The 14,278-nt window shown below is 33.9% G+C and overlaps 2 protein-coding genes across 2 annotated transcripts; one reads left to right on the top strand and one right to left on the bottom strand.

Annotated features, from left to right (window-relative positions):
- Positions 1-845: 845 nt before the first annotated feature.
- LOC113511469 (zinc finger protein 679-like) lies at positions 846-6,129 on the top strand. The gene is made up of 8 exons (XM_026895092.3): positions 846-1,172; positions 1,247-1,385; positions 2,076-2,202; positions 2,922-3,052; positions 3,228-3,337; positions 4,343-4,574; positions 5,376-5,458; positions 5,946-6,129. The coding sequence occupies exons 1-8, from the start codon at positions 1,057-1,059 to the stop codon at positions 6,040-6,042; spliced, it is 1,035 nt and encodes a 344-aa protein (XP_026750893.2). The 5' UTR covers positions 846-1,056; the 3' UTR covers positions 6,043-6,129.
- A 1,636-nt stretch (positions 6,130-7,765) lies between these two features.
- LOC113511466 (40S ribosomal protein S24) lies at positions 7,766-8,427 on the bottom strand. The gene is made up of 2 exons (XM_026895091.3): positions 8,270-8,427; positions 7,766-8,160 (listed from the first exon to the last, which is right to left on the bottom strand). Exons 1-2 carry the CDS (start codon positions 8,317-8,319, stop codon positions 7,812-7,814), a joined length of 399 nt encoding a protein of 132 aa, XP_026750892.1. The 5' UTR covers positions 8,320-8,427; the 3' UTR covers positions 7,766-7,811.
- Between the last annotated feature and the right edge of the window lie 5,851 nt (positions 8,428-14,278).

Genomic DNA, 14,278 nt, shown 5'->3' on the forward strand with positions numbered 1-14,278 from the left:
TATAAATATAGAAATAACCATACCACTTTGATATCTATATATTGAGTTCCTTTATTATATTCGTTCCTTGTATAACCAGTATTTAACCCTTCTTTGCATGATTTTTTTTATTGGTGAAATAAATCAAGGTGATATAATTCATGTTTAAAATTAAAATAGTTAAAAAATAAATTTGACAGCTATGGTTTTTTTTCTGCAATGGACATTAAAAAAGGTATCCAGACACGATCAACTTAAAGTAAAATTCTTCCTTTATATATTTTTTGGACATTCAATGTTATGATGGGAATTTCCACCAGTATGCAAAGAAGAGTTAATATTTGCATTTCAGTTATCGGACCAATATAAAATATGCTTATAAGTGTGAGTTTATTGCGTAATGTGTGAGAATGAAATGGTAGCGTGGGCAGCTATCAGTATACTAGTACGCTGGTAAGACACCAGTAAAAGATAGGTAAGGATGACAGCAGGTCAGATACTCTATCGTGACGAATGTCACAAGAATTAACTACGGTAGTTTCCAGGGGGGATTGTTCGAACTGGGTGGGTTAATGGATGATGATTAATGGTAACCCCGCCCGCGCTAACGGTCTAAGCTGGCGGGGCACCAGTGAGTGATGATAAATGTGAATGAAAAGGAAGGTCCCGGCCAGCGTATACCGATAGCGCAGGCGGGGTAACTATTTCATTATCACCCATTAAAAAAAACAATTACTAATATGAAACACGTATTAGGAGTCCACATTTATGTTATCGTAAAAGCTATAGTAGTAAAGTATAGACTTAGCTTTTTTATTTTACCGTAAAATAAAAAATAAAACTGTCAACCTAATGTCAATCAATTGTCAAAGGAAAGTGACAATTTTATGTATAATTTTTGTTTGTTTTGAATTTTGATTTTAGTGTATTTTGTTAAGATTTTTATATTTTATAAATAAACTGACAATTATTGTAGCGTCTATGATTTAAAATAATTCTTTCCGCGACAAAATTACCTACCTACATGTATTTTAACTTGTTTTACGGTAGGCCATAAAACAGACTTTAAAACTTAAGATGACTACATTAATTTTAGCACATAAATTACTGTCCGTAAAATTGGACAAAGCAGAATTCGAGAAAAATAAATGGTTGAGATACGATAACACGGAAAAGAAGGACAAAATGATTAAGTATGTGATCTGTCTTATAAAAATATTGTAATTCTATTCAACACTGTTTTTTACTACATTTTTTACTATTACAGGCCATTAAAAGGCATTATAGATCAACAAATTCCAGATAAAACGTGCAGGTTGTGCCTGAAACCTGGATTGCTTCCGATTTTTGAAAGTAACCCAGACACCAATATTGCTAATAACATTAAATGCATATTGGGAATAGAGGTGAGATTACAGATACTTAATATTTTGTATAAACTATACTTTCGCCGTGTGGTCCTAGCAAAGAATGAGCCACTGCTTCCTTTCCCATGCATTTAGTAAGAGACGACTAAGGGAACAAGAATCGAGAGATGGACACTAGCATTACTGTTAAAACATCACCAAAGCCTAACTGCAGTTATCAACTCGTCTGCCGAACGTGCCAACCATTGGCAAAGTCCCTTAATTTATAAGGGAGGCCTATGTTCAGCAGTTGTTAAATTATTGATAGGATGATGGTGATCCTTTCATTAATTTCTCCTACTAGCTATAGATTGTTTAGCAATAAGACTGCCTCTCATATTACATTATGCCTACTAAATGTCCATCAATTATTCATGTAATATTTTGATGGGTGAAAATGGTATAGTAACCCCGCTTGCCCTAACGGGATACGCTGGCGGAGCACCAGTGTAGGGTGATAGATGAGAATGAAAACAGGCTAGTTAGCCCATCATGATGAATCCATCAGGAATTAACCATGATATTTTCCAGGTAGAACCGCGAGGAGGTCAACCTGGTTGGGTATATTGCTAGCAATGGGATTCTCAGTCTCCATTACTAACAATCCCTTTCCCTCCATTCATGTAATATTAGTGTAATAAAGTGTTCAATAAAATAAATATATTTTTCCCTCCTTATATCAACTTATAGATATCTGACAAAGATGGTAAGCCGCAGCACATTTGCAAATCCTGTGCAACAGTTGTTAACAGTGCTGTAGAATTAAAACAGATAGCAGAAATCACTCAATGGAGATTAGAACAGGAATTGGAAATGGGTATGATATTCTTAGATTTCTTCATAGTTACCTATATTATATCATCAATATTTTATAGGCTACACCTCCTTTGGGTGTCATAAGAAGTGACTATAGCAACTTAAGGGTTGTGGGATGGACAGCAGTGTTTTTTCAAGACATCACCAAAACAACTGTAGTTTCTGACGTGCCTGCCAAGCATGGTAACTGTTAGCAAAGCCCCCCAATTTATGGGAGTTACTTATATTCATTAGAAGATAGATAATGGTTAATATGATATGAAATTGTCATAGATATATACCAATAAAAAAATCAGTACATATAAACAGGCATTTATAGACAAATAATAATATCTTTAATCAACAACTCAATAAAAACAAAAAAGAATTTACAAGAAGTTACATATATATTTTTTGATACAACTTAAAATGGCAATCAAGCTGACGGCCCACCTGTTGGAAAATGGTAACATGGACATAACAGAGTATACTGTTTCGCCCATGATACCCCCCATGCATTATCATTCCTGAGGACTCAGATGTTATTCCTCTGTACCCTGTAAATTCACGCCATATCCCACCCTTCAAACCGAAACATGCAAACACAACTGCTTCACGGTAGAAACACGAATGGGACAGAGATACCCAAACAATCGACTTTTGTACAAAGTCTCCCTCTGGTGTATATATTCACCATTGTATCACGAAGGTAGCAAAATAACTTGTCACATTTGTTTCTAGTGTCCGAAACTACAAGCGAGCAGGAGAGACAAACGGTCCAGAAACACCATGGTGGTTATTTTATAGAAAGTGGCACACACATCTCGAGAGAATGGATTTGTAGCAGATGTAAGCGGATATTTCAGAATCATGTATGAAAATTGAATTATTGAGGAAAATAATTATACATACTTACTCAAATCCAAATAAAATGTCATGTTCATGTAAACCATTCTTGGTGTTACTTAAAATCTTTTAAGTCATTTAAACAATGTATGTTTAGACCATAGATGACAGACCATGATGACCATACTTGGACTTTTTCAGGAAGAATTTATGGAGCATGAACAATTGGAAACATGTCGAAAAGTAAAATGCTATGTTTGTGAAACATGTGGTGTAGAAGTCAAGACGGTCACATGTTTGAAGAGGCATAGGTCTGTAGCGTGTTATCCTTTAGTATAAAAATTAACTATTTATATATTTTACTAAAACTGAGTTAAATGTACCAGTTGGCTCATCTCATTATAATGAAGGTACACATAAAATCCCTTATCTACTAACGTGCTCTGTTTTCGAAGATAGCTAGTGTATAAACCAATTGATTGTGAGTCCTTAAATAAGCTTCTACAAAAAAAGTCTACTAAATATGTAGAATTTTCGTTGATGATACTTTTCAATCGACTTCAAAATGAAGAAGTTCTCAATTCTGTTGTATGTTTTTTATTTTTGTTACCTCATAATTCTGTCAGTCACAAACAGTTTTTATCTGAAATTTGCAATTTTTTTTATCTGGAAGGATATACTTACAAATTTGTGACAATTTTGTTTGTGGACACATTCATTATTTATACTGACAAGAAAATAGACCTAATAGGTGGCGGTGGGGGAATGGATTATTAGCAATGCGGACTACTAGTCACATTGCTAGCAATATATCCTGTCAAGTTGACCTTTACGTTGTCCCTCCTGGAAGCCATCGTGCTGAATCCCAGGTGTATTAATCACAATGGGCTAATTGACCTGTCTTTCCATTCTCGCCTGTCATCCCTTACTGGTGCCCTGCTAGTGTATACCATTTTTTTTTATGTGTGAAAATGGAATGGTAACCCCGCCTGCGCTAGCGGAATATGCTGGCGGGGCACCAGTGAAGGGTGATCGATGAGAATGAAAACAGGCCAGTTAGCCCATCATGATGAATCCATCAGGAATTAACCATGATAATTTCCAGGGGGAACCGCGTGAAGGTCGACCTGGTTGGGTACATTTCTAGCAATGACATTCTCAGTCTCCATTACTGACAATTCCTTTCCCCCCAGTGTATACCATTAGCATAGGCAGCGTTGCCATTTCATTATCACCCATTAAAAATAAAATAAGTGGCGGTAAGGAGCAAAACAATGTTTGCTGGGTCAGCTAGTTTTATAATATTTTATTTCCAGATTAATCCACACCGGCGAGCTCCACTACCCCTGTACTAGTTGTCCATACCGTGCCCGCACTAAGTACGCTCTAATCGTACATCAGCGGTCGCATACAGGTGACCGTCCAGTGCGGTGCCCACACTGCCCTGCCACCTTCCCCAACTCGTCCAATTTGGCGTCACACAGGCGCAGCCACTTTCCACCGGCCTACCACTGCCACTTGTGCCAGAAGGGGTTCAAGTTTAAGGAGGTTAGTGATGGATCGTTTCTTAACAGTAATTGTTCCCAAAAATAACATTGCTACCTATAACCTAGTATAGATAACTTCAAATGTAATTTAATAACGACTTAGGAATTAAACAGTAGAACTAGAACTATGCTTAGCTTTTTGCTAATTCAGTAAGAAAATCAATGAAATAAACAATTTTTAGATAAAATATATCTATTTGGTTTCAAGTTCGAATTTCAGGAATACAACTGTAAAAACTGTATCCAATTTGGTGCAGTAATTTTTACTTGATACCAGTAGAAATATACGAAAAATTCTAAATATTATTTAGGGTTCTACTGATGTTATATCCTTATTGATATTTTAATTCGTATTTTTTTTTATTTTTTGGAGATAAGAGAGGGGAATGATGACTTATTACATTTTCGATCATACGTTAGAAATTATGCAGTAAAAAATAAAATAACAAATGAAGCCACTTCACTATTCTCCACTTGGACTATTCCATTCCATTTTGAATTTTTTTTAACTTCGAAATAAATAAAATCACATTATATTTATAACTATTTCCATTGCAATGTGAGAGCCGACAATATATTGTTTAAATCTACTTCAATTTGAAATTGATATTCTAGCATAAATAATTTACCGAAACAGGGCTGTGACAGACAGACACACAAAGTCGCACAATAAGGGGCCTCTATACCTTTTTCATATAGAACCCTGTAAATTTATGTAAGGCTAAAATGTTTGAGCCACTTATATCTTTTAACTATAGTAGATGCACATGACTAATAAATTGTATATTTATTCTTGCTGCAGGGACTTCGAAATCACATGGCGAGTCAGCACAGCAACGCGAAGCCCTTCACTTGTCTATCATGTGGGAAGGCATTTTCGACACGGTGAGTTAGTGTTGTGATCACTAACAATACATACCTCATAAAACTTTTTAAATGTATGAAAAAGTTGTAAATATTTTTTTCTATTTTATTAATAAGAAATAGACGTGTGTAGAAAGAAGCAGTCTTTCCTTCCCCGTGGGTGTAGTAAGAACGTCTAAGGGAACATGATGGTCGAAGATTGAGCAGCAGTGTCTCTTTTAAAACATCACCAAAGGCCTGACTGCAGTTGCCAATCCGTCTATCAAGCATGCCAACTACTGGCGACCCCCCTTCGGGGGAAGCCTAGTGAACAATTAACGGCTGATATGATGATGAATGACAAAAATATTTACTACTTTTTTTTGGTATCACAAATGTGATTTACGACTATTTGTAAACTATAATTAAATGTTCTCATTTCATAAGAGAACCTATTCTAACTTTTTTGGTCTTGTTTGGGATATAAGAGGATAATATCAAGGTATAAATAAATGTATTATCTTTTCAGGAAGATGATTCGGCGTCATGAACGAAAAGCTCACAATCGGCCAAAAATGAGATCCGGAGTTGTGCCTAGTTATGTGAAGCAATTGCAAGAATTATAGTTAATTTTAAGAATAAAGTAATAGTCAATTCATTCTACTACTTGTGTTATACTTTAAATTACTTTATTGTCATAAAATTAACAATTAAATTTACAATTAAACATTTATTAAACTATAATTATGTTAATGCATTTTTTTTAAACTTGTCCCTAACAATCAGTAGGGTAATAATCTATAATGGAGTATTTTTTTAATAGTTGATAAAGAAGTGATATCCCTGCATGCGCTAACGATATACCGTCAGTGTATAATGATGAATTCGTCATGAGCCAACTGACCTATTTCATCCTGGTACTGGTGCTTACAGATAGCGCAGACGGGGTTACCATTTCATTATCATTAATTCAAAAACTAAAGTAATTCTAATATTAGAAAATTAGTTCATATTATCCTTAAAATAAGGATATTGCATGATAAATTGAAATTTCAATTTTAGAAAAATGATACCTCACATTTGGCCCCAACAATTAACATGTGAGGTCCTGAATAGAGATTCTGAATTGTAACTTATTTTGATAATTCTATATAATATGATTTTGAATTTTTGCCAGAAGCAATTATGTGAACGGCCATTTCAGTTCGAAGAGAGAAGGGCATAGAGCCATAACACATTAGGCTTAAGGAATAGCAATGCATTAAGGGTATCATGGGTAACAGTATACTCTTGACTGTTAGTAATGCAGACTACCAGTCCCATTATTAGCAATATACCCCATCAAATCAACCTCCATGTGGTTCGCCCTGGAATCCATTGTCCTGAATGAATGCTGAATTCCAGGTTTATTTATCACGATGAGCTAAGTGGTATGCTCTTCCATTTTCACTTATCTTCCCACTGGTGCCTTGCAGGTGTATACTGATAGTGCAGGTGAAGATACCTTTCCATTAATTTAAAAAACTGTATACTCCGTTATCTTTATGGTACTTGCTGTTCATGTCTATAAGCGATGGTTATCACTTTCCATCAGGTGGGCAGTCAGCTTGTTTGCGATTAACAAGGATATAAATTGTTTCACTGACTATCCAACATTGTTCTGATGAAAATTATGGCCTTTCTCTCAAGATTGCATTACTAAAAAGAGTATAGTGTGGGGGATAGGTTAGAATCATAATTTATTTATTGAATGTAAGTTATGGATTCAACATTTGATTAAAAGAAAGTAGGTATCAATTACGGTAATACATACATACACTGAACATCAAAATAATAGAATTTCATCATGCCTCTGATCAAAGTGTTTATAATTACTCCTCTCCATCTAAAGGTTGCCTGGAAGAGATCGCTTTTACCGATAAAGTTTTCTCATTTTGATTATTTTTTGTTATTGTTTATATTTATAATAAGTTTACAATTGTAATTTATTAGAGGAAACAGTAAATATTATATATCTATTAGCATTGTGTTCACAAGAAAATAGCATATAGCTGAGTGACACCATTTATAGTGCTTTTTCTTTTTTGTTTATTGTAAAGTGTTTTTTTGTTATTATGTGTGAAATTAAGCAATAAATAATTATTTCCATCTTTCTAATTAGGTGTCAATACAGTTCATTCAGGTAAAAATTGTCACTCATGAAATAGCACAAGGTATATTAAGGCATTTTTGTAATACTGACTAAACACCATGGCATAGATTGTAAATAAATGCTGAATAACTGAAATCCAATGAAAATTTCACTAAGTCTAACCTCAAACTGTCAACAGGTGAAATACAAAAACAAAATTAGTTTTTTTGGGTTTTTATTTACTTACAGCCCTAAACTGTCACATTACTTTTTGGCGGCCGCGCCCACTTTCGATTTCTTGGTACCACGTACCTTCTTCATCCTGTTCTTACGTTCTTTGCGCTGTTTGCGTGTAGGCCGCTTCTTTTCGTATAAACCGTGGCGTGCTAGTCTGTGTTTGGGCTCGAACTTCTTGGCCAAGTCCAAGGTATCATAGATAAGCGCGAATCCTGTAGACTTGCCACCACCGAAGTTGGTCTTGAAACCGAATACAAAAACTACATCAGGTGTCACCTTGTACATTTTGGCCAGCTTCTCTCTGATCTCAGTCTTGCTGACGGTAGGTTTTCCTGGATGGAGAACATCGCAAACCATCTGCTTGCGCGCCAACAATCTGAAAATTTTACAAAACGTTACCACTTAACCTGTCATGGCGAGGTGCATGGAGTTTCACATCAATATTTACACGTTCACATTTTGAAATAAATGGTTTGCTTGTTTACCTGTTGGTCATAAATTTGCGCGTGCGAATTGTCGCGGTGCCTTCACTCATTTTTACTTATTTTATAAATTTCGGCGTAAATGACGCACGTGTCTCCAACAATACTCGGAGAAAAAGGAAGAGTCGATGTTGCCAGCTTATAATTTTTTCATACCCTATTTACCACTTAACTAGATTTTTTTAACAAAATGACACGAAGTACACAAACTATTATTGTTAATTATTATTAATATTATTCAATTTCTGTTAACTATGTATTTAATTAAAAAGTTATTATAGCTGTAATGTTCCTTTAAAAATAATAATAAATTTCTTTTATTTTCAGAAGTGGATAATAATTATTAAATACTCGATACAAATGTTTTATTATAATTTTGATTGAACCATTCAGACAATTATTCTGACATAACATTTATATTATTAATTATTATTATCTATATAGATACTGTTGGTGCCTATTAATTTATCATTGAAATATTTTATAATACCGGTCAGTTCAATATTAATTATTATATTAATGAAGGTAGAAAAAGAAGGTTTTAACGAATAATGGTGCTAACTATATTTATTTTTGGCTTTCCCCATTTGTTTGAGATTTTATAAATGGTAACATTTATAGTCTTTTTTTTTTTAATTAGTACCACAGAACTAGTATGTATCTAAGATTAAGAACAAAGATTTGCATAGAGGAATGATAAAATATAAACTGTAAATCATATGATTGCTACCTTTCTCCTTAATTACTAATTGTAATTAGTAAAAAGAGGATAAAAGATACACCATCAGTTGCTATTTTTGTCAATTCATAGCAGGTTAGTATATAAAAAATGTTATACGGCTGTATAAGATTTTGTATCCTTTGGTATTACCCTATCAAATTCAAATATGCTTGCATACTTTCTACATAAACCGTGACGAATATATAATCTAGTAATATAAAATTTGTCATTGATTAATAATTTGATTTACAGTTTTTATTTTATCATTCCTTCTATGTAATTCCTTGTTCTTAGCGTAGTTCTTAGGTATGTATTCGTCCTATGTTGTTTAAAAGTTGTCACTGGAAATATATTAATATAACTAACATTTGTACCTATGCCAACACTTTGACACATCAAGATAATAAAATAAAAAAAATATATATATATACAAAAGAATTATATCAATAAATATGATAATTAACCTAGCCACTTTAGAGTGCAAAATTTCTTTACAAAATACATTTCTTACAAATATTTTTTATTACGTCAAGTGACGACGTCCAATAGAAAGTTTAGAAAGGAGATTTCCGTCATAGTGACTATTTTTTTTTTTATTTATCCTTTGTTATTTTATCTGTGGAATTTTGTAACATGCTTACATATTTCTCTTGTTCTTCTTAATACACCGCCTGAGCCTTCAACGAGGGTTTGGTTTGAAAAATCTAATGTTTTTCTTGGTAGACAATATTATAGTACATTAAGTAGATTGCGGATAGGTCATTGTAAATTTCCTGCACATTTGCAACGTATTAATTTATTGGATAATTCTATCTGTAAATACTGCCAAAACATTTTTTCTGATTTGGATCATATTTTTTTTATTTGTCCTAAATTCTCACTTCAACGGTTACTTTTTATTAGTCAATGTCAATATTTATTAAAATGTCAAAATATTCCTACTTCAGTGCAGGATCTACTAAAACATATCATTTTGTACCAAGAAATTTTTAATTATATTACTTCAACAATTGGTGAAATTTAAATATGTAATTGTAACTTATACTTTTCTACTTATCTTACATTCTTAGTATATTATAATTAATTTATAACTATAATAATTTTTGTAATTTGTCTTGTACTTTTATATTGTTACCTTGTAATTGTTACTTTTTGGCTGATGGCTTTCGCCAAAGTCACAATAAATGAGAAAAAAAAGAAAATCTTAATACACATAACCTACAATAATTATATTACACTAATTATGAATAATTTACTGCGTATTTCGCCCAGTAAGTAGAAAAGTAAGAAATATAAGGTACCTCTAGTAATCTATAAGCACATTATATTAAGTCTATATTAGGAACCAACTTTAGCTATACCTACTACCCGCCATATATATTAATATTAGCAGAGGGGAAATGTTGTTTGTAGTTGTAACCTTGAACTTTCTCGCGTCCCTCAGGGTCATTTTCATAAAACTTTTATTTATGGTTTCGGTTATCTATATAATAGTTATTATTGTAGGCGTAACTTTATTATTTAACTAAATGCGAATCTAATCTTGTAATGGTTCCATCTTCTATTATTAGTTCTCATTTTAATTTATTAAATTATCCGTCAATACAATTGTTAAAAGTATAATTTTAATAGACAGATGTTCTTTTTGGAAATCTTTAATTTCAGTACAATAGGTTCAAAATAGGAAAAATCATGCTTTATCTAGGTATGCACCGAATTTGAAAATTGGGTTGATTCCCAAGACTTCTTTTACCTGACCTTCTTACTTATAACCTAAGCCGTATAACGTAGGAGGTAAGAAATTGTTAATAATAGAGACTAACAGCCCTATTACTAGCAATATAGTCTATCAGGTCGACCTCCACGCGGTTTTCCCTGGAAACCATCGTGAACAATTCTTGTTGAATTCGTCACGATGGGCTAACTAACCTGCTTCATCCTCATCTATCATCCTTCACTGGGGCCCCGCCGGTGTATACCGATAGCGCAGGTGGTGTTATCATTCCATTATCATCTATTAAAAAAATAGTCTACCATGTCGACCTCCATGTGGTGCCCCACCAACATGTACAGATAGCCAGGGTAGGATTACGATTCCATTTTCACCCATTAGAAAAAGTTTGTCACAGGGGAAAAGGGATTGTTAGTAATGCTTTATCTAGTAAGAGCTTTATCAGCCTCATTACTAGCAATACACTCTATCAGGTTGACTTCCATGCGGATTACCCTGGAAACCGTGTATATTTTGTGTTGAATTCCTCACAATGTAATTAACTAATTTACCATTCCATTGTCATCCATTAAAAAAAATCATACCTCACTGGTGGCGAAATCCCGTTGTAATTATAAATTTACCGTAAATTGCCACCTGGAAGGAACATATTGCGAGATTTCAAATCCTAGTAAGTACTAGGGTAAACAGGTAACATTTTATTACATAGAAATTTTTATAGAACACAATAGATTCGATTTTTTTTTAATGGATGATAATGGAATGGTGACCCCGCCTGCGCTAACGGTATACGCTGACGGGGCACCAGTGAGGGATGATATGTGAGAATGAAAAAGCAGGTCAGTTAGTCCATCGTGATGAATACACTTGGAATTCAGCACGATGGTTTCCAGGGGGAACCGCAATAGATTCGATTGAATTCTTATAAATTTATTGCACGTTGGCAATTAGTTGCTATAATAATTGCAACAGGCGCATTCAACTTAAAATACAATTTGTGGTAAATTTGCTGGAGCAAATTAGACAATGTATTACTACACCACATATAAGTAATCGTACATTGTTTATTAATGGTTATATTTATAATTATAAATATAATAATTTAAAAAAATCTTAATAATATGTTGATTGAATCTAGTTAAGTGTCTGTAAATCTGATTGTCTATGGTTCTGTAACATTTCTAAGAACAAGGAATTACATTTACTAAAGACGAGGCAGAATGCCCTATGGTCGTAGCCTGTCCGAAAGGACAAATTAATAAAAAAAAGGGAATTACATAAAAGGAATGATAAAATAAAAACTGTAAATCATATAATTGCCTCTTTTATTCTGATGCAAATATAATTAGTAAAAAGAGGACAATTAATTGTCAATAAGAAATTTTACATTACTAGATTATATAATCGACACCGTTTATATAGAAAGTAAGCAAGCAGGTTGTATCTAAATTTGATAGGGTTATACGGCCGTATAACATATTCTATACACTAGCCTGCTATGAATTGACAATTTTATCACTTCATGTCAACCTTGTTCTTAGGCAACATTTATAAGAAATAAAGTTATCTTTGGTCTGATCCATAATTGAGTTTCATTGAATAACATATAATATCATATTTTTTAATGGGTGATAATGGAATGGTAATCCCGCCTGCGCTATCAGTATACACTGGTGGGGCACCAGTGTGGAATGATAGGTGAGAATGAAAAGGCAGGTCAGTTAGCCCATCGTGGTGTATACACCTGGGATTTAGCACGATAGTTTCTAGGGGGGACCACGTTGCTGCCGGTGGTATGGACGATTGCGGAAGCGCACTCAGGCTATCAGTGCGAATGCGCCAAGAGGAATACCGGGGGGTTTTTAGTGGGTAAGAATCCCACAGTACCCATCGTCATCCCGCTGGCGGTGGGTCTCTTTCTGAAGATTTTCCCCTCGTTAAAAAAAAGGGGGGGACCACATGGAGGTCAACCCAGTAGGGTATATTGCTAGCAATTCTATTGATAAAGACCCCAGTCACGTCCACGTGTTATTTTATTCGGCGACCATTTAGTACGAATCCCTGCAGAGTAATTTGTCTTATGGGAGGGGGAATATATGTCAAGGGAACTATATTATCCATTAGTTGCGTCTCAACTTTTTGGCTAAATGCCATGACCCGAATATTGAGAAAAAATATATTTTATATTCTTTGCAATAGCCACTAAAAATCTCTTAAACATATAATATAAATGTTTCAGATATGTTGTGTCAAGTATAATATAAGAGATGGGAAATACAAGAGTATAAAAAAGTTACAAGATACAAGCATATACAAGTCCAGGGGAAGCGGCAATAAATGCGAAAAAGAGAAAGACGATACAAGCGCTGGGATACTCACAGCATCAGCTGAGCCGGTTCCTTTTGCCGGGTGTGGGACACTTTTTGTATATGTTATTTGTATTTTGTACTGTAATTGTATGGCAATAAATGTTTCTATTCTAAAAAAAAAATGGCAAAAAAAAATTGTTTTCTTGAATTTTAACTTAACACACTTCGAGTGAACCGAGTGTCTTTTATTAAATGAAAGCGAATTTGTTTGTCTGTTTGTTACCTTATAGCGCCTTATCGGCTTAACCAATCACTATGAAATTTGATGTACTCGTACACGTATTGTATTAGATGGAGAAGTATATAAACTACTTTTTATCCCGGTCAGAAAACATATTCCGGTCACGTGGACGAAGCCGCGGGCACAAGCTAGTCTTTGATAAGTTGCAACATATAAATTGAATTTTAAGTATTCAAGATAATTTTAACGCATCTAGTATCGACGGAGTACTGGGATACAAGTAGTATTGAGAAAATAAAAATTATTATGCAAAATTGAAATCAATCTACAATTAAAAAAAAAACACCGGCTTTAATTGAGGCAAAATCTATTTTTTTACTTTAAAAACTGAACAGCTGAACCCATTTTGATAAAGTTTATATGGGATCAACCTGAAAGTACTACAAAGTACAAACAAAAGTCGATTGCTTGGGTACCTCTGTCCCATTCGTGTTTCTACCGTGAAGCAGTTGTGTTTGCATGGCTGTGTTTCGGTTTGAAGGGTGGGATATGGCAGTGAATTTACTGGGTACAGAGGAATAACACCTGAGTCCTCAGGAATGGAAACGCATGGGGGTATCATGGGCGAAACAGTATACTCTGTTATGTCCATGGTACTGCTCATGTCTATAGGCGACGGTTACCACTTTCTATCAGGTGGGCCGTCAGCTTGTTTGCCATTCTAAGTCGTATAAAAAAAAATATCCTTTTAGTAAAAAAAAGGAATATAAATCGATTTATAAATGTCTCAAAACTCCATAGTTTTGAGGTAACAAACAAAAAAATACAACCGAATTGTGAATCTCCTTTTTCAAAATAGGTTGAAAAAATATGCTCACGACCTATATTAATTAGTTATTTAGTTTATAAAAATAGAATAAATAATTTCTTTTAGCGTGAGTTACCTAACAGCTCACAGCAGCAGCAAACATGTTTAGGCAGGGAGACCGATACGATAATGCTATTAGAA

Source organism: Galleria mellonella, unplaced genomic scaffold (assembly GCF_026898425.1).
Source record: "Galleria mellonella isolate WM207_F2 unplaced genomic scaffold, CSIRO_AGI_GalMel_v1 utg116, whole genome shotgun sequence".
Lineage (NCBI taxonomy): Eukaryota > Metazoa > Arthropoda > Insecta > Lepidoptera > Pyralidae > Galleria > Galleria mellonella.

What these genes read in the sequence shown, in the direction of transcription:
- LOC113511469 (XM_026895092.3), top strand. Translation starts at nt 1,057, where the DNA reads ATGACTACATTAATTTTAGCACATAAATTACTGTCCGTAAAATTGGAC. An exon ending in ACATGTTTGAAGAGGCATAG is followed by an intron (nt 3,338 to 4,342) that starts GTCTGTAGCGTG and finishes TTTTATTTCCAG; the next exon opens with ATTAATCCACACCGGCGAGC. An exon ending in AGGGGTTCAAGTTTAAGGAG is followed by an intron (nt 4,575 to 5,375) that starts GTTAGTGATGGA and finishes TTCTTGCTGCAG; the next exon opens with GGACTTCGAAATCACATGGC.
- LOC113511466 (XM_026895091.3), bottom strand. Translation starts at nt 8,319, where the DNA reads ATGAGTGAAGGCACCGCGACAATTCGCACGCGCAAATTTATGACCAAC. An exon ending in CGCAAATTTATGACCAACAG is followed by an intron (nt 8,161 to 8,269) that starts GTAAACAAGCAA and finishes TAAAATTTTCAG; the next exon opens with ATTGTTGGCGCGCAAGCAGA.